This window comes from Rhinolophus sinicus, linkage group LG04, assembly GCF_036562045.2.
Source record: "Rhinolophus sinicus isolate RSC01 linkage group LG04, ASM3656204v1, whole genome shotgun sequence".
NCBI lineage: Eukaryota > Metazoa > Chordata > Mammalia > Chiroptera > Rhinolophidae > Rhinolophus > Rhinolophus sinicus.
The window spans coordinates 149,709,049-149,730,511 of record NC_133754.1 but is presented as its reverse complement, the minus strand read 5'-3'; the positions used below and the strand labels follow the sequence as shown (position 1 = coordinate 149,730,511).

The following is a 21,463-nucleotide window of genomic DNA, read 5'->3' as shown; positions in this document are numbered from 1 at the left end:
AATGGCCAATGATTGAATCAAGCATGCCTATCTAATAAAGCTTCGCAAAAATCCAAAAGGACAGGGTTTAGAAAGCGTCCAGGTTTGTAAACACTTGGAAATTTAGGGAGAGTGGCACAACGGGGGGGGGGGGGGGGGGGTAGCGAGCCCTTTCCCCATACCTTGCCCTCTCCCATCTCTTCCAACTGCCTGTTCCTTTTATAATAAACAGGCAATCTAGTAAGTAAAATGTTCCTCTGAGTTCTGTGAGCGGCTCTAGCAAATTAATCAAACCCAAGGAGGGGTGTTAGAAGCACAGACGACAACCTGGACTTGCAACTGGTGTATGAAGTGGGGGTGGGGGGCACAGTCTTTGAGCGCTGAGCCCTTAACCTATGTGATCTGATGCTATCTCCAGGTAGACAGTGTCAGAATTCAGCTGAACTATACAATACCCAGCTAGTATCAGAGAATTGCATGGTTGTGTGGCGGGAAAACCCCACATTGGAATTGGATGCACAGTTTTATAGGCCAACAGCAGCCTGTGTGAGGACCAAGATAAGGGCAGTGGGAGACTGTATCCGCATCAAGAATGGAGCACAAGCCCCCACCATCTAGTCCCATGGTGTATACTGGCTGCCCCATCAGGACCTTTCTTAACTAGGGACATCTTGCCATTAAAGGTAAGCACTCATCATAAGAATCAATGGAGATAGCCACTCTGGGAAGTGAGCTTTGAACTGAAACCCGAAGAATCAGAGTACCACACAGAGAGCTGGGAAAAGAGACTCAGAGATGAGAGAAAAGCAGTTGCAAAGGCCCAGAACAGAAAAGGCCCTACAGTGACCAAAGAAGAAAAACGAAGTCTGGTAGGAACTCAGTGAGCAAGGGAAAAATGTGATAGACTGTAAATATTATGGGAATCAGGTCACGGTTTTAGAATTTCATTGAAGAATACTAAGACCTTTAGGATGTGGCCAGTGTTTTTGGTTTTGTTTTGTTTTTTAAGGCGGACTTTTAATTTGTTCTTAACTGTTAATAAGCTGGAGCATAATTATTTGTTGGCTATATGTGCTATAAATATCTTCTCTGTTTCTGGCTTCCTTTTCATTTTCTTTAAGACAGCTTTTGATGAACAGATGTTCTTAATTTTAACTGAGCGATATTATCAATCATTTTTATTATGGTTTGTTTGAGCTTTCTGTGACCCATTAAACAAATCCCTTTCTACCTCAGGATAAAAAATTTTATAAGATCTGTCTTTTTATGCTTTTCAGATTGACTTCTATACATGATGAGACAGGCAGATCTAATTTCACTTTTTCCTCAAAAATAACCAACTATCCCCCTGGTAATATTCACTAGTGTCCATCTATTCCCCAACTGATATGCTTGCCCCTCTGACATACTGAGCGGATATATTTGAGTACTTTATTCTATTTCATTGGCCTACATAAAGAGTAATAAGTCTTTGAGCTAGTGTATTATATAATTAAAAAATTTTTAATCGTCAGCTTGCTATGTGGAGACTGGGTGTGAGAGTGGACAGATAAAATGAGTTTAAACTAAAAAATAATGATGACTTGAGATTAGGGTTGTAGCACTACAAGTTGCAAAGAGTTGAAGGAGTTAAGATAATTTGAACCAGCACTGAAAAGACACGGTTATAGACAAAGAAGGGGGTGAGACTAACTGGAGGAATTCAGGTTACCTCGTAAAGCTGAGGGTGGATTGGGTAGATGGCTGTACCATTTACTCAGATGGGGCAGAAGTGAGGAGGAATGGGTCTATAAATACAATTTTGTTTCATAATATTTTAAATTAATACTTTCTATAGAGCAGGTTTTAAGTTCATGGGTTTAACTTTAGACTAGTAAAGTTGTATGTTAAATGAAGACAAACAGAATGGAAAGAAATTAAGTCATACATAATTCTACCAGCCAAAGAAAACTAATAGCCAAGTCTGTCCAGTATTTTTTCAATGCATATATAAGCATTTTTAAACAAAATGACATCATGCTATCTTGTAGTTTAAAATGTTTCTTCTTTTCCTATTTAGTGTGTATCAAAGAACACTTTCCCATATCCCTAAAGTAATGTTTTGACTACACCATTCATAATGCCTGCACAGTTTATGCCATTGTACAGATATAGACTGTATGAGAGTTCACCTAAGTGGTCCTCAATCATTCGGTTAAAGTTTAGGTTGTTTCCAATTTTGATTTTTTTCCTTTGTGTGTGTCTCTCTCTCCTCTCTCTCTACCATTCCTTTGCAGGTTACAGAATGCCCAAATAAAAGTGGCCTAAATAATAGGGGTCAATTCATATATAAGTGGTTGGACAACTTGGCAGTACCAAGGCTCTGGGCTAACATCTCTCTGATTCTCATGGCCTCTCTTGTACCCCATTTCTCTCATCACAGGATGGCTGCCATGGCTCCAAGCATTAACTCATATCCTCACACAACCACGTTCAAATGCAGAAAAGTGGGTAATTCTCTTTATGTGTCTTTCTGTTAAGGAGAGAAGGTATCTCATTTCATCTCACTCTCCTAGACAGGGTCACATGCCCACAGCTCAGCTGTGAGGAAGGCTGGAAAGAGCACCTGGAATGTTTCAGCCTCTGTAAGAAGGAGGTCGGCTCTGCCAGCAAGATGACATGCCCCCCCCCCCCCCCCAAGCCTGCCTTGACACTTATCTTTGCTCAGAAACCATTCTGGGGCTATAAGCGGAAGGAAACCCAAAAGCAACCTCTGAGCTTTCAATCCAAGTAGACTGCAGCTTAAACCGTTTTCCTCCCCTCAACAGTTTCTTCTCCCAGATATTACTTTGTGAAGAGCTCTCTCTGCAAATTGTTTTGGGTCAATCCAGAAACACTCTGGGGGAATAAAATAAAAATACAATGTGACTGCCACTTTGCTTTGGGACCAGTGATTGTGCCCCTGTTGGTCACAGAAAACAACCTGAGCCAAGATAAACTCCACTTTTTCATGAATCTATCAAGGGGGAAAATGTACGAGCATCAGAAAGGGCAGACCAGCTGTAGAGCTACCCTAGAAAGGGCTCAAAAATGTGCCATTTTTAGTTTTACTTAAAAGTCTTTTTTGGGAGTGGGGGAGGAAGCTCCAACTCTTGCTTATTAGGTCAAATCACTATTTAAGTTTGCAATATTACTATATCCCATGAAGTTGTTATTCAAAAGATGGAGAAATGGAAGCAGAGGAAAAGGCAATGAAATAATTTCAAAAACAGGACTCCCTGGAATATATTGGCAATGCCTATGGTTCTAACTTATTTATGTCCCTTGACTGGCATCTGGTCAGGACTTTTATTGTCATCCTCTACCAGTCCTTCCCCTTCCTCACCCACTGCTGCCTTCAATTAGCTTACCCTCCCTTTTGCCTTCAAGGGTAATAGCTATCCCATTTGCCCTTGTACTTGGTTCATAACTTTATATAAACATGATTTCCACATCTATGGATCTACCCCTTCCCTGAAACCATGAGCACCGCAGAGGCAGGGACCAGTTCTTAGTCATCGTTGTGTCCCAGAACTTTAAAGGATGCTTGTATGAACAGGAAACCAACAAAAGAACAAGTATTCTGAAGGAAATTTTACTTGTCTGTATTTTCTTTTGATATGACTGTAATGAGCTGCTTGGCTCCAGTTAATTCTTAATATAAGCATATCCCAAGCAGCCATTACCATTAATTGTTAAAGCTGGAAAGTTTAATGTGGCTAACTTATTTTCCATACCTATGGTGATATGAACAAAATGTAGCTTTGGTATTTGGTTTTGTTTTTTGTTTTTAACCCATCAATAGTTCAAGAAACATCCCCATCTCCTAGGCAATATTTAGAAACAAATTTAGTAAACCGCTAATTTCCAGGTTTCTGAACAATTGTCCGACAATGTCTCCTTATAATGTTACAGACAGCTTTTGGTCTACTTGTGTTCCACCAAATATTTTGTTATTTCGTATCTGGATCTTGCATAGTTCTATCTTGTAAGGCACAGACAGGCTCAAATATATTTTTGTGTCATGGGATCCTGTGTGACTCTATGACCAAAATTTCTTCTCCAGGAAATGTACATAACCCTACCTGACCCCTCCCCCTGCCATAAACTTAATTTTGCAAACATTTCTGGAAGCTGATGGACAGCCTAATACCCAAGCATGAAATCTGAGAAGATCCACGGATGTAGGTTTAAAACATTTGCCTTGGTGTTTCTGACAACTTTTGATTTTTACACACAAGAGTAAGTTACACACAGGAAGCAGCATAGTATGACATGAGTTAAGAGTATCCAAGCAATGTATGGAACTAATATAACTCAGATAATTTATGCTAACCAATTAATTAGTATGTGCATCAGGCGTACCCAATTTCCAATTCCCTGGTGAGCTCTGGACACTCAACACTCCATCATATTAGTGGACAGGGATAAAGAAAGACGAACATGGAGTTGAGGGGACAAATAAGGGGCAAGTATAACAGAATGGTTAAATGTGTGAGCTCTGAAGTTGGTCTAAATTTAGATCCCAGTTCTGCCACTTTCTCTGTGTGGCCTTCAGAAAACTACTTACCCCTTCAGAGAGTTGGTTTCATTATTTGTAAAGTTGGGAAAATAATCCTACCACCATCCACATGGGGTTGAGGTGAAGATTAAACAAAATAATGCATGCAAAAATTCTTAGCACAGTACTTGACACATGGCATGTACTCAATAAACATTTGCTATTTTTAGTTACCTGTTTGGGGAAAAGAATGTAGCCTGGGGATACGAAAAATCTAAAGAAATAACTGACACAAAGGTTACTAAGTTAAAAAACAAACAAACAAAAAACGGTGTAGTCATCAAAACAAATATATTTACAAAACCAATGTTAGAAAACTAGATAGCATTTCAGCTCCATCCCTGTACTCTACCAGTGAGAAAACTTTTAAATGAAATTCCTAAGATCGTAATATAAGTGACACCCAGGATTGTGTATTTTCTACCAGTCTGTGCTTCCTCTCAATCTTGGCTCAAAAATTGTGCTGGGAAAAATCCAAATGCGAAAAAAGCTCAAAATAGAGTATTTGTTCATTTAACACATATTTATTGAACATATCTTTATTAAATATTATAAACAAAGTATTGCATGTTTATTAAACAAATAGTTACTGAGTACTTATTGTACAAATATTTATTGAAAATGATGAACTGCATGCTGTTCTAGGCACCATGGCTATAAAAGTGAACAAGACCTCACCTGCTAGTGAAGGCAAAGTGACACACACATAAATAAGTGGTAAATGCTCTGAGGAAAATAAAACAGGCTAATGGGACAGAAAATGACTTGGGTGAAGGAGCTACTAAATGCGCCAGCCAGGGAAGTCCTTTCTCAGGAGAGGACATATGAGCTGGGACTATAAAGAGCACACGAGCAAGAGCATGTCAACACAGGGAGGATGAGTGTTCTCGAGGTGGAATAGCTGATGCACAAACCCTCAGTCAAGATGCCTGGGGTGATCCAGGGACAGAACAAAAATGCCAGTGTGGTTGAAGGACAGTCAAATTAAGAGAAAGAGTGGTATGTCAAGTCGGAGAGGTGGGCAGAGGGTCAGCTCACACAGTCTAGTAGGCCATGGTAAGATATTTAGACTTCATTCTAAGTAAAATGGGTAGCTATGAGAGAAAGGTTTTAAGCAGGGGAGCAACAGGATCCAATTTATATTTTAGAAAAAGATCTCTCTGGCTGCTGTGTGCGGAATGAAGTGTACAAAGAAAAGTGCACAAACAAGAAGTTTTATAAGGAGGAGGCTGCTAGAGACAGAGGAGGGAGTACCTGGGACCAGGGGGTGATGGAAGGTACACTCACCCTTGAGAGAACAGTTTGGGGTCAGAATAGACACCATTTTTGACATAAGAGAAAGTTTCTCTATTTTAACTTGTATTCTTTCCCTTCATCTATCAGTCAGACTGTAGAATACCAACAGTAAGGACCTGAGTTCTACGGAGTTCTGGAAAGAGGGCAAGAACAGTAAAGAATAAGCACGAAATGAAATGGAAAATTATCAATAATAATAGTCACAGAAATAAAGACAGTGTGTCACTGACAAAAGAATAGACATCAGTTTGATGGAACAGAATAGAATCCAGGAATGGACCCACACATATAGTCAATAGTTTTTCAACAGTGGTACAAAGGCAATTCAATGGAGAAAAGACACTGTGTTCAACAAATGATGCTAAACAACTGAATCGGATGTCCATCTGGAAGAAGGAAGGACGACGGCCGGCTGGACAGACGGACAGAAGGAACTCAGCCACCTCTCACACCATGAACAAAAATTCACGCAAACTGGATCATGGGCCTAAACATAAAACTTCCAGAACAAAACCTAGGAGAAAATCTTTGTGGTCCTGGGTGAGGCAAAGATTACTGAAAGACAAAACCAAAAGTAAGACTCATAAAGGAAAAAAAAAAAAAATCATAGACTTCATCCATAACTGCTCTTCAAAAATTACCATTAAAAAAATAAGACAACTACAGATTGGAAAATATTTGCAAAATACATAAATTAATTATATCCAGAATATTAAAAAAGCTATCAAAACAAAAATAACAGAAAAAATGAGGTAAAGATACTTGCCAAAGAAGATATAGGAATGGCAAATAAGTATTAAAAAAGACACTCAACGTCACTGGCTATTATGGAAATGCATAAAAACACGAATACCACCTTCCATCTATCAGAAATAGCTAAAAACTTATAATTCCAAATGCTGGTGAGGATGTGAGGACAGTTTTTCTCCCATATATTAGTGACAATAAAAAATACTAAAGTCACTTTGGAAAACGGATATGTCAGTTCCTTAGAAAGCTACACACAGACTTACCGTAATATAGAAACTCAGCAACCCCACTTCTAGGTAATGACCCCAAAGAAATGAAAACTTACATTCACTGACAAAAAACTGTATGTGAACAGCTAATGAAGCTTTATTCAAATTCCCCAAAAAGTGCAAAGTAATCCAACTATCCTTCAGGGGATGAATGGCTAAACAGTTACAGCCATACAATGGAATATATTACTCAGCTATACAACTGATACAGGCAACCAAACCATGCACTGTGCTAAATGAAATGGGAAAACTCAAATGGCTACGTAGTGTATATTCCATTTATATGGCATTTTCAAAAAGGCAAACTTTGGGACAAAAAACATCACGGGCGGTTGGCCCAAGGACTAGGGTAGGGAAAAGAACTGAGTACAAAGAACAAAGGAATTGGAAGTGGTAGGCTAAGGTGGAAGAGAGATATTCTAGAGCTTGACGGTGGTGGTAACTACATGACTGGATTCAGTTGTCAAGACTCATAGAACTATATGCTAGAATGGGTAAATTTTACTTTATATATATATAATATAAATTATACCTTGATAAATCTGACTTTAAAAAAGGATATAGAATATACCAATAATGAATGTGTACTGCTAGATTCCTAATTCCAAATATCTACAAGTATAAAAACGTGCAAATTTGTAAATGTATGCAGCCTCATTTTTATTATGTTTTCTATTATCTGTTTTTCTTTACTCTGTTATCCTTGGAAACTAAAGTTACATTGAAATTAAAATGCGGTAATTAAAAGTTGATTAGGTGTAGTAAAATGTAAAAGCAGAAAGTTTATAGCTATCAAAACCTTAATAAGACAATGTAATTTGAAGATCATTTCAGAATATTTCAGAAAACATTTAGAAATATCATTTAAAATAAAAATAAAATGCACCCCTTTAACAGGATTTGTGAAGGTACTCAAATATTTGCTGAATGAATGACTACATATAATCATTAAATCATCCTTACTGTTCCTAAAAGGTTTTAACCTTTTTTGCAAAGGTCCTTAAAACCTGTAAGATTACAAATGCATTTTTAGGTAAAAATATGCCCAAACTGGTTTCTTATGAGGACACACACCAATAGCCCTTAAAACTTATCTTAAGTCATTAGTCTTCTAGCTGCCTGTTTGGGACGAGCCTGTCTCCTCCCTCGCTTGCAACTTTGAGGGGTAGGAGGCAAGCTGAGTCTGCAAGGGAAAAGGTCTGACTAAGTAGTAGTTAGTGATGCCTCTTACACAACTGGGAAGAAGTCAGTAAGAAAATTAGAAAAGGGGAAGTAGAATGGAAAACAATAAGCAAAATGGAAAAAACAAACAAAAAACCCACTAACCAATAAAAAGGGATAACAAGGTACAAGCTTGCCAGCTGCCTTGAATATAGCCTGCTTTTCCGTGTGATATTTCCATGGGACCCCTGGTCCCCTACACAGGCCTGGTGTGAACAAAATGCAGACTCACAGATCTGGGAAACTGCTTTCTTCTTAGTAGAAACCCAACGCCCACATGCCTTAAATTATGTCAGGTGTACCCACCCAGACACATTCTGCAACTCTTGTAACACTCCACTATGTGCTTAACTCTCTCCTGAGCTACAGAAATGCATTTATTAGGGAGAAGGAGGGAGAGAAGGGTTCCTTCCCTCAACAGAAAGCAAAATTGTAGCACTCCATGTTGGCACAATTAAACACACACACACACACACACACACACACACACACACACAAAGCCACTAGCTTCTAGAAATTTCTTCTAGAGAAACTTTGTCATAGAAATTAACGGAGTGCGGAACATAAGGACAAATTAGAAATTCTGTTCTTTACCTGGGTTTTTTAGGGAGTTCTGAAGTGGAGCCAGAGCTAAAAAATGACTTAAATATATGAGTCTTTGTTATGAGAGAAGGGAAATTACTGCCTCTTAGAGCCTCATCGAATTGTAGCACAAAGATTACATTATGACTACATCACTCAATAACATTGTCTCCTGATCCACAGTAAATGAACCAGTTTTCAAAAAACAAAAGAGGTGAGGTGCAGGCATGCCAACGTAAGATACAGAAGAAGGTGCAGACTTACAATGTACAACTGCTCTGTCTTATGTAATCATAGCTTTATCATACTTTGTGAGAGCAGGTAAGCAAAGCCCTACAATTGGAGAAAACCTGCCTTTTGCCCCCAAACCCCATCCCAGCAAGCTGTGTACAGCCTGAAACCAGTGGCTAGCATGTTTTCTAAGGCCTTTACGCTCAAGGCACTGTTCAGTAAAAACAATAACAAGTATAGCTGGAAAAACAATCTCTGATAAAACACAAATCTATTTTACAGCTCACTTTTAAGTTTATTCCATATAATATACATTTAGGAAACAGCAATAGCAACCAGTTGGGAGAAGAACAAGAAAGGGAAGATCACCTATAAGTTTATTAAGATTTATTTTAAAAATATAAACGTTAGCTGTTACAGAAAATGTTTCATGCACAGAACTCACATCAGAAAACAAATCATGATTCTAGCACGAGATGAGTACAAACGCCTAACAACACCAGAAACGCCCCCCTTACAGAGCTTGAGTTCTATGAAGTCCAATTCCAAGTGTCTTTTAATTCCGCCACAAAAGCACAGGGACAGGGCTTGGCTGCAGGTAATTTTGAGAAATGAACCCCACACAGGAATTGGGGCCCAGGGATAGCGAATCAGGGAAGAAGGGAAACTCAAAACAAGGACGGATTCTTGATCACTACCCCACGAGTTCATCATTACCTTGGGCACTGAAGCTCCACTGCGCTGGGACCCTTGGTGAAGGAATGTAGAAAGCACCTCAAAATTTTCCACCCAAGGGACAGCAGGGGAGCATTCCACTGACAATTAATTGCCAGCAGGTCCAGAATTACCCCACTAGGTGGTAACTCCCTCACCTTTCAGAGCTGCATATTCATAAGTGAAGGGTGGGGTCCCACCAAAGCCCCACAAAAAGCACTAGGGAATGCAAGTATTTCACAGTGTGGCTGGGCAGAGCTGTCAAGCCATGGGCCACATGTTGCTATGGCAGTGGCTAGAGTGAAAGGGGTATGAGGTGGGGCCAGAAGGACGACACTGGTTCAGCAGCAGTGTCCAAAACAGGATAACAGCACAACTACTGCACAATTAACAATATCTCTGGAAAGTCCTTTATTAGCAAACACAGAAGAGATGAAAAATAAGGCTCTTGGATACTTAACGCATTTTGGTTTTATTAAAAAAGCAAGGTTATATTTTTAATTTATTTCAGTTTTGTGTTGTTGGAGGCTGTGTTATAAGAAGGGGAAACACAACATACACATGGTTTTACATATGCCCACATATTTATATCTTTCAGTTTTTTGCCTAATGCTAATTATTTTTAAAAGTCTAAGGGAAATTACCACAATGGTCCATCTAAATGCCTCTGAAACTTAAAATGGCAGTTTTGAAATCTATAATGGAAAAAGAGGAACATATATTTGAAAACTGTCACACTGCAAAATCCTCTGCCAAAGTGCCAATCTGGAATGTGTGTGTATAAGTGTGTGTGTGTGTGTGTGTGTGTGTGTGTGTGTAAATTTCAGGGCCAATCTTATGACAAGGACAATAAAACAAAATGCTAAGAGGAAGAAGAAAACCCCAAAGGTATTGTCTTTCTTTTTTTTAAAGTAACTCAAACACATAGGATAGTAACGGCAAAGTCATTTAAATCATTTCCTTAGTAATACAAGTAATATTTAAATAGATTTAATAGTGCTGCTCCAAACCAATGAATTATGGGTTTAAAACCTATTAAAATGTAATGTTTTTTTCCTGAGCTGAGAGGAGAGAGATTTAAATCCACTGAATTTTAATATTTCAGCGTGAGCTGCAGGAGGTAGAGAAAGTCCAAATGAACTATTCCATCAGCACCATTCAAGCATGAACATTTTAATCAGTTTTACTTCCTTGGAGTTCTCTAACACAGTTTACGCTGTCATTCTGAAAGCACTTAACACAGAGAGTGTGAAAAACCACCAAGGCTTGTTATTGCCTTCACAATTGATGGCAAATAATTTTGCAGACTTCCTATCATTAAAATGTCACTGTTAAAAATTGAGGTTCAGCATTTCTTGTGCTAAACTGCATTTTCCTACAACACCATAGCATACCTGTTCTTAAGGATTTTTTGAAAATGCATTATTTCTATTTTTTTTTTCTTCAAAGAGTTAGTTTAAAGGGCGGGGGGAGGGGGGGGGCCTGTCCAAAGCAACCCATTTTCTATTTTTACAAGCCAAACATTTTCCTTTCCAATGTTCATACTAACAAAACTTTCGCTCCTCTTGGTAGCTTCTTTGGTGAAATTTTATGAGATTCCAAGTCAGCCTCCTTTATTAAGCATAACCACATTCACACAGCATGTGCTGATTATATAGTGTAATGGATTTAAAAAGCATTTTAAGATAGTCAGATGACTCAATTTAATAATACAGGAAATGAAAACATCATTTCTAATTAGATCATATTACTGATTTAAAACTACAATTTGTGTGTTGTTCCAACAGTGTGATCTCGCAGAGATTCTAATTTAAAAACGCAGTGGCTAGTAGGACACATGACAAGATCAAACGAGATACACAACATTCCCTTAGCTCATTTGGGGGAACTCCAGGAAAGCTGCAAGGAAACGTGAACTACAACCAATTCAAAACAAAACACAAAATACTAACTATGAAAAACATCACAGGAGTTTTCCTGTTTTTTCCTTATAAATAAAAGATAAATGATATTTAACTTATTTCAATCTATCAACAGTTTTAAACTGAACATGACCTGTGAAAGAAATCATTATAACTGTGTTTCATTCCATTAAGCACAACTAGCTTATTGTCAGGAGAACAAGCCGACTCTCCAGGTTTCAGGCTCACTTCAGCATTTTGCATTTAAACGGCATGGATCACTGGTTTGGCTCATTTACCAATGAAGGTAGAATAATATTGCAGACTTAAAAAGGTGCTTCATCAGATTTCATTAAATCTGGGAACATTTGCACTTGTCTGGATGGTGTGCATACATATAAAAAAGATACATATGGAGCGATAAATAAATGAAGGTCGGCAGGGGCTTAGACGGGTCCTTGCTTCTCCCAAGGAAAATTTTCATTCCCTTGGCGCAGAAAATCATTGCCAACTACATTTTAAGACTGAAGTAACAAAAATCGAAAATTGACCCTTCATCAGTTCTGGAAGCAGGTCAAACTACTCTCACCTCACAACACAGCCATGCCCAAAGGCACACAAAACAGCAGGTGTGTTGAAAATTCCATAATGTTACAACTCTGCAAACTACTGGACACAAGGCACTACCAAGGTTGAGACAAAGACCAAACAGACATAAAACAGCATCAGCAGAAATGCATGGAGTTTACAATCAAGCTCTTTCCTTCTGACTTGGTTTGTGGTTCCCTAAAACTGTTGAGTTTGTTTGGTACTTCTGAAATCTAGGTTTTCAGAATAGTCAGATTACGTGATGTTGACTCCATTTTCTGCTCAGATACAAATAATTTGGAATTCCCACCAAACTCTGACACATGCGGCTTTGATAGCATGCAGCTCTACTGAGTCAGTTCTTCAAATAAGTTTTGAAGTCAAAAAATTAAATTAGCTTTATTTTAATAATTAAATCCATATATATGCAATATGTCAGTTACTTGGCTACAGTCTAATAAATCATCCTTTCCCTGAGAAAAGGCAATCCACCATCCCATTCAAAACAAAGTATATAAAATGAAATAGATATAAAACAGTAATAAAATGTACTTGATGTGATGAAGGAAGGGAATTTGTTCTGATTTTTATATCTTCCCACATATTTTTAAGCAACATCCAACACAAAACAATGTTTTTTGATGTAGATTAATCACTCCACTGTACAGACAGTAACTAATAAGACTCAAAAAATAAACAAAAGAGCATTGTTTTCCTAGAAAAAGACTTCCAAACAGAAATTAGGTAGGATGGCTACCTGTACTTTAGCACTTCGTACAAACAATAAACACTAAGCCAGAAACGACCCTGCAAGCTCTTATGAGACCGCACTGCATCTACTTTCTCTCCAACAGCAGACAGTGTAGTGCCTGACAAATGTAGGTTGTATCCCCAATGACCTTGGGAGGTGCGGTGACCAAAATACATGCCAAGGTGAATAAAAAAAGTTTCAAGCAAATGCAGCTGGTATTATACATATTCACTAACTTTAGAATTATAGCTTTCTCAACATTTTTAAAATTTCAATATACTTCTATTTTCTGGAATTTTAGAACATAAAGACTAATTGTGAAACGTATTCATCTCTCATCTTTCCCCCACCCTCCGAGTAGAGAAAATGTATGACAAACGAGTCTACATGGCTTGTTCTGATTCAGTCTCTTCTTTCCAAGGGGCACTTCTGAAGAAATAAAGGTTACTCTTTCCCATTTGTCATGTCTTCTAATTTACTACCAGTATTTTCTTGTGGTCAGGCGGACACAAAATAGAGCTCAAAATAACCCATTAAGAAACAAGCTACAATCAGGCTATTGCTGCACCACCACCCTAGGCAGTCATCCCCGAGTTCTGATTTCCTTGTTAAAAGACAGAGGCATAATTGAAGCAATATCTTCACTTCAGATTGATTATCAGGCGACCCTTATATGCATCTTCACTCAGCAATTTGAATTTTAATGAAAGTAAATGGAATAATTAGCATTTCAAAGTGTGTTTGATACACTAAGGGGAAAAAAGAGAAAAGACTTGTGTGTATAATCTATACACAAAAGAAAGTATTTGGGAGGGGACAGAAAGAAGCAAGAACAGTTGTAGTGTCTTCATTACAATAACCTAACTGCTTGTACCAGCTATACAGAGATGTGAAGATTGTGCTCTTTTCAGCTAAGACTCCTTGCTTTTATTTGTAAGTTTTTAGCACCTTGTTTTATTACTTGTTACCTTAATCTGGGAGAAGAAAACTACATGTGGTGTTGGAATGACTGTCCAAACCCATGAATTCCAGCAGGGTTTCTAAGCAACATTAATGCTACTATCACCAGCAGGGATTTTCTAACTGGGCCACTGGTTTTTTGAAAAAGTATAGTTCATCTGCTATTTCCACTAAAAATGGACACTAGCCCATAGAATCACTCATCACAGAGTAGGAAGAGTAGCAGGGAGATGTGAAAATGCACATTTTATTTTATTAAAAAATGACAGTAAGATACTCTGTATTGGAGGAAAGATAAAAGCAATCAGGTCATTTTAATATCAGGGCAATCTGTATCTTTTTTCTGGCACAGGTTAGCAACAGACGCTGATTGCAAATGAAAGAAATTATGAAAACTATCCTGTCTCCATAGGAGTTTTCAGGAGCATGTCACCTTGAATTGGTGAGAATGTGATCCAAATTTTCTGAAGTAGCCATCAAATTTTACATGAGATTAAAGGCAAAGGGCTTAATTTCATTTTGTGGTGCTCTACTGCCTTTTGCCCTTCTGATGGAATAAAATTTAAAAAGAGAGAGTGAGAGAGCTGATGACAAACACCGAGATCAGAGCTAAAATGGAAAGGCCACGTACCCCAATGATGGCGTTCAGTTCTGCCATGGTCACCTGCTTGGCCCGTTCCACAGCCTGCACCACTTGTTGCTGGTGCTATAAATGAAGATCAGAAACAGAATACAATTATTTGTTTTCTAGTCAGTCAAGAATAGCTTTTCCTAACATGTCTTCTAACTTTAATTACATGCAAAACAGGATTGAGGGGTCTCTATATTTCAAAGAAAAGCCCCGGGGGTGGGGTGGTGGTGACTGAATGAATATCTAGGGTACATGTGGGTCTGTACTGCTGAGAAGTGACTGGGCATCCAACTGTGTCCCCACGAAGGATGCTCCCTTAAAACTGGTAGAAGCAGCCAAAATTTTACTTTCGTGTCAGTAGCGCACTTTGACTCAGTAGTATCTTTCCACTAATACTAACAAACAAAAGAACACAACCTTTTCACCTGCTTTTTTTGTACCTCCTTTTTTCTGCCATCTCCATACAAATTTTGAAACTATTTCCTAGATATACTTATTTTGTAAATTTCTCCTGATGTCAAACACTAGAAGGACATACAGAGTTAAACGTTTATGCTTCTTCTGTAAATGTGAGATGTGTTCGTATTTGAATTCCTGTCATGAAGGGCTGCATATTTAAGATAAAAAATGTACAACTCTTGCTAGCAGTAAGGTTTTAGGACTTCTGGTATTTCTTTCAAATGCAACAGAAAAACTAAAACCTAGAAGTTTAAGTTATTTTTCCTTGGGAAAAACTAGGATAGGCAGTATAGGAAAATCCCTTTATCCATGACTCAGCTCTAAAGAGAAGGAACAAGAACTGATATTAGTAATTTTTGTAATATTAGAAAAATTAAAAAGCACAAAAGTCTCCACATGGAGGCACTCACATCTGGACATACACAAGTGCCCCTCAAAATATAAGTATAATTCCCAACTAAATACACTTCAACTCTCTAGTATCTCACAGACTAAAACTTGATCTAAAAGGGGTCTCTTTGGACTTCTTTCAACTAGGTTTAGTGAATGAAGAGCCAAAGGAACTATGCCATGAAAACAGGCCTCAGCTATCATAAGTAATATATACAAAGAGCTAAGCCATCAGTTAAACAAGAAATTCCCCTTGAGCTACCTGGTACTACATTCCAAATGGCTCAAATAGTTATTTAGATTAACTAGGGTGACCACCCTTTTTACCTTCCAGCTGGGTATAGATAGTGGGGGAGGTGATGTGGGAAAGGAAATGCCTTTTAAGTTATCTATTAATACATATAGTGTTTTCACCCTTGATTTCCTAACAGAAATTAGTAGTTTGTGCCTACAACTAATGGCAAGAAAAATGTCAAGTAACAGACCACTGTATTTGAAGTTTTTAATAAACTCTGAACATTAAATATATTTCTGATTTTTTAAATTGTACGAGTTTCAAAACAAGGGCTTAAGAAGCAATCCCAAAGTCTTCATAGATATCTCCGTCCATTCTTACTCTTTAATAAAATATTTGCCAAAGTGAAATGATTCCTTTCTCTCTTTCTGACGAATGTACAAATCTTAAAGATTTATGAAACCACTAGAAGGAATAGAGGCACAGTCAATAAAATGACCAGTAATAGTTTTCCCTTAAAGTCAGTCTGACCATGTATGTTTACTGAGCACCTACCATGTGCCAATTACAGAGCTCATCTTTAAATTTAAGGCAAAATGGTTGTGAAAATGGCAGTACCTATAAAGCAGAGAAAAAGACAAAACGTAGGACAACTCTGGGATTTATCTAACACCCAAAGAGCGTCTATGGACAAAAATGTTTATGAATTTCTCACCTTTTACTTTCAACAATGAAATTGTTGAAATTCTACAATGGCTGCTCAAAACTTCCAAGAAATTGAAAGCCAAAGGACCGCATGTACACATATCGAACATGTACGAGTTATCATTCATTCTCCACATCCCATATGTACATCATTGATTCTCCTGCATCCATTCATTCAATAAAAGCTTTTAAGCTCTTAGTCTGCACCATTTCTATATAATCTCCGTATTACTGTAATATCACCTACTTTATATTAAGTATTCAAAGAATAGCTCCATGAGACATAGATGCAGAAAACACATCTAGTTAGGGCCTTTCTACCATGAAGATCGATCAACTCTTGCTTTATAAAGTGGAGTCCAACTGCCAATATGGGCAAAGATGCCTTAGGCAGTGGGGGTAACTTTTTGGCTTGGCATTAAAATCAAGTGCCTTTATCCAGAAAACCAGAAATCCAGCTAGGATTTGGGACCAGTGGACCGTAACACTGACATCTGAGGTTCCTACAGAAACTCTTGTTAAAAAGCTAAAATGACAATTGAAGTCATGATTCAGCTCCTTCCTTTTCTCTCATGGCAATGGCCATGTGATGCCACATCTGAACTTCACCGGTAGTTCAGGATTTTACTTCCCTATTTCTGTTTACAACTGTGAATCATCTGCTGTTTACCGGCATTTTGAACAGAAGGTCCCTAAGGCAAAGAATGCCTCCTCCCCTGTGTGCTCTGAAAGCACCAGAAACACCCTGACATTGTTCACTCAGCCACACAGTAACATATCACAGACTAAAGAAGCATTCACCAGGTAAGGTGTGAAAATTAAAACTCAGAGGAGGGGCAAATGAAAAGAAAAAAAACAAACATGAAGAAGCAGCAGCCCAAAGTACTCTCATAAACTGACCCAAAGAAGGCTTTTTTCCCCATTTTCAAATTTTAACAAACTCTGTGATTCAGAAAGTAAAGCAAGTTTTTAAAATCGTCTTAGTAACACGATAGCTTTCTCATTATGCCATCTCTTCCCTTTTTCTTCCCCTTCTCCATCTGTTTCTCGCCTCCCACTCCACCCTACATCTCATTTCCTCACTCACTTCCTGCTTATCCCCTCTGCCACCTCACCACAAGTGGTGACAGCCACTCTAGAGACCCAGTAACTCCGCAGAAGTCAACATTCCTATGGCTTCTCTTATTGTTCAAACTGCTCACTCAGATTATAAACTCCTGGTTTTAACTTTCCACCAGCACCATCAAATAAAATGCCACTAAGAATACATTAATAAGTGAAAGGTAAGCGACGAGCCTTCTAGCTAGGATTTGGGAGGGGGAACAAAGCCCAATTATTTATTCTTTAAAAAATTGTGATTTATAGTTTTTAAAGAATTCTTTTAAAAAAAAACAAAACCCTACATTGTGGTTATAGTTACACAACTCTGTAAATTTACTAAAAATCTTAAACGTTACACTGAAAATGAGTGAATTTTATGATGTGTAAATTATATCTCAATAAAATACTGTGATTTAAGGAATGCAAGCATGATTGGGAAAAAGTCAATAAAATGAAATTCTATACATTAAGTCACTTGCCTACTCACTTTCATACTATTTTTTTTAATTTGTTCAGGAAAAGTATTGAAAATATACACAATATAAGCTTGTAAGTCCAAAAAAGCCTGCTGAGAAACAGACCTAACAAAACACAAATATGTGTATAATAGGTGTTTAATGTATATGTCTCAGAGGAGGTTATAATGGCAATATCTGTCATGCAAATAGATGTGGTTCTTCTAATAAAAATAGTAATAATTAAAACGAAAACTCTGCAACAAGTTAGAATTGTTTTTAATAACCCCGCTTACTGACAGGGATAGTGAAGGGGTGGTAAGGGCAGAGACATAAAATGAAGCAGGATTCCTACAATGAACATGAACGTTGCTGACATGTGGAAATGAAAAAGTGAGCAAGAGATCATGGCCCCTCCTCACAGACATACGGGAAAGGAGGATATAAAATACCAAGGGAGGTTACAGAAGGAAACTGCAAAAACACACTTCCTGGGGCATCATTTTCTCATTCATTCATTCGTTCGGCACCTACTATGTACTACTGCAGTAGGAACTGAGATGAGAGCAAGAAACAAGACATTCACTGAATAATACTCAAGAGGCTCTGTAATTACAACTGGAGGACAATCCACATGAATAAAATCACAGGATGCTATGCAACCATTTATCAGGGAAATATCTAATGGAATCTCAGGGCTAGGGGAAGATACTCTAGGGAAGCTGACCCAACAACTGAGACCTAAAGGATCTGTAGGAGTTCTGTGAATGAAGCACAAGGAGAAAAGAATTCAAGGCAGAGAGAACCACCTGGGTAAGGTCCCTGAAGGAGAAAGGAGCATGTCTGTCAAGGAAGAGGAAGAATGTGTGGCTGGAGAAGTGTAAGGTAGGGGAAAAGTTGGGAGAAACAAGGCATGTTGGATTTTGAGGGCCATCTTGGGAATGGCAAGATGCACATACCAAACACTTTAAAGCAGAAGAGGTATTCAAAGAAAGAACAACAAAGCCAAGTGCATGAAGTAATCTGAGTATGGCGTAGATGTATTATACTAGAACCACATACTAGTGGGAAGTGAAATCTGTAAGGCAGGAGGGGGCCAAAGAGCAGGGCTTCACACAACATGCAAAGAAGTTGGACTTTACCCTAGCAAGACATTTTTCTTTAAAAATGTTTAAGCAGCTGTGTGCTATCAGTTCATTTTAGTAAGATGGACATGGGAATAGTAAGAAGCTGGATGGCAGGGAAATAAACCAGTTAGGAGGGAGAACAGTTAGAGTGCTAATGTAATATTCTAGGGAGAAAGATACTTAGGCTTGAACTTGGACCAAATACCCTTCCTGCTAATAGGAATCACTAGCCGCATGCACAAAAAAAGCCACTCAGAACTAGAAAGGACCTTTAGAAATCATGGGACCCAGATTCCAAGAGTCCCCAAGCACTGTAACAACAACTAACCAACACAAGACTCTCCATATTTCCAAATGCCTACAGATTTCTAAAGGCTGCCAAGCTAAGAGGAATGGGATGGTGGTACTGCAGTACCAACCACAGGCCAAAGGCCGTTAGTATATCCAACAGATGAATGTCTTGTCTCATACCCTAAAGAGTAGTCAGTCAGTCTCTGCTTCATCACATCCTCTGAAAGGGAACTCATTACTTCATGGATAAGTTTTTCCATTCAGGGATGAGTAGAAATCTAGGCAGACAACTTTTTCCAAGTGGACTCCATTTTCCCTCTATATTCTCTTCCACTGCAGTGCACTTCAACTATTTAAAAATGCGTAATACACGTTTTCAATTTTCTCTATTCCAGGTTGAATATCCCCAGGTCACTGGCTCTAGGCCACTCATCCTTCTGGCTACTTCTCTGGTCACGCTCAATGTAACTAGACACAATATTCCAGGTACAGCTGAGCAAATCAAATCTGAGTGTGTCATTCCACGTCCTTAAGTAAGTCAGGCTAAGATCCTACTGAGCCTTTTTTCAGCAACTCTGCTAAGTTTATTGACACAAATAAGCTTTAAATTTAACCCAAACTCCTCACATCAGCCTTTCCTAAATAGTATTCCTATAAATACTACTTCCACAAGAAATTAGATATTACAAAACAAACAAACAAAAAATCCACCAAATTTAATTTGGCCAATACCTGGTAAACTGCAGGTCTTCTCTGAGCTTCATATCTCAGAGAGGGAATACTTATGCAAGGTTTTCCAAACAATTGTGGCTATGGAACATGAGCTTAAAGCTCTTGGGAACACACCTTGGGATTTGGGCTTGGCCTTGCCTTCTCCAGTCTCGCTCATATGGGGGACAAGGCATTCTTCACAGATGTCCAATCAGCTATACATGTCCATGCTTCCCAACAGAATTTTCTGCAATGCTGGGAATGTTCTAGATCTGTGCTAATAATAGCTACTACCCACATCTGGGTGGACACTGAGCACTTAAAATGTGGCTACTGTGACTGTGAAATAGAATTTTTAACCTTATTTAATTTAAAATAAATTTAAATAGCCACATGGTAGGTATGGCTACTATATTTGGCAATACAGCAGCCCTACTTAAAGTATTTTAAAGCTTAGCTCCAGTAATAAGCTAACTACTACTTCACTGAAAATCAAAGAAATGAGTCAGTTTCTCAGATAAATGTTAATTGTTTTAGACACATTTAGGATTGGCATTGCTGCTTTTGGAAGGAGGCCCACATTTAAACCTGCAGGAAAAAAATTCCCCCTCCTGAGAATCACCTTTCACTGGCTGAAGGCAAGCGGTCCACAATGCCACCATAAGGATCTCACCAAACATCCAACTGTCACCAAAACGTATAATCAAGTAGAACAAGCCAATTAGTCAACCGTGGAACACGGGACAGGAAAAAAAAGGTATTTTAAATGACGTGTCCTGTAAAGACTGCTGACATTTCATGAAATCTCTGAAGTTGGTCTTCCAGGTGTCACTGCACACTTATCAGGGCATCTCTGGTGATTTCAGCCAAGCTCCCTTACATCAAACCATGTTATCACAAGCCATTGACTCCTTACAAAGTTAACAAGCAATAAGACAAGTTACCCTGATGCCGTTATGAGGCGAGAACACTGCCACCAGTGCATGTAACCACCGTATTTTGTTCATTTCCTCCCTGAGGCACAATATGAAAGTGACTGGTCACATTTTTCAACTTCCATTTTACAATTATTCTATACATGCAGAATGTGGTTCAGAGTAATTCAGTACTATATTAACCCAAGTGCCAAATAAATAGCATTTGAGATATACCCATATCTCATAATGTAGAAAGGGTATGTTTTCCATCAAATTAAAAGGACCAAATTAATGGCATGTCCAAAATAGAAATTCATGTGTCATTTGATTTGACTAGCTATTCTAGCCTATTAAAATTAGAATTTATGTAAAGGCATATTATCATGATTATGTAATTGTGTCTTATTTTCTACCATTAAATGTAATGTTGAACACCCAAATAAATCTACAGAATTCTGTAGAAAGACACTACCTACTTGGTGCTTACTGTTCATTAGAAAAGCTAACAGGGCAATAAAAACCAAGTTTTGAGTTTAAATTTGCACCAGCAAGCATTCAAGTTGGAAAGTTCTTATGCCTAAGTATGTATAAAAGTAAAAGGCTTAAAATTTTCGCTGATT

The 21,463-nt window shown here is 38.2% G+C and overlaps 1 protein-coding gene across 7 annotated transcripts in view; it reads right to left on the bottom strand.

The window, feature by feature from the left end:
- Positions 1 to 21,463, bottom strand: part of LOC109449935 (TLE family member 4, transcriptional corepressor) — a 143,828-nt gene that overhangs the window by 79,101 nt on the left and 43,264 nt on the right. For 5 of the 7 annotated variants that reach the window (XM_074330584.1, XM_019736683.2, XM_019736684.2 and 2 more), the window contains exon 6: positions 14,453 to 14,527. The exons of the other annotated variants lie outside the window; for them this stretch is intronic. In XM_074330584.1, the coding sequence (XP_074186685.1) occupies positions 14,453 to 14,527 (75 nt within the window). The remainder of the gene's footprint in view (positions 1 to 14,452; positions 14,528 to 21,463) is intronic. 7 annotated transcript variants of the gene reach the window in all.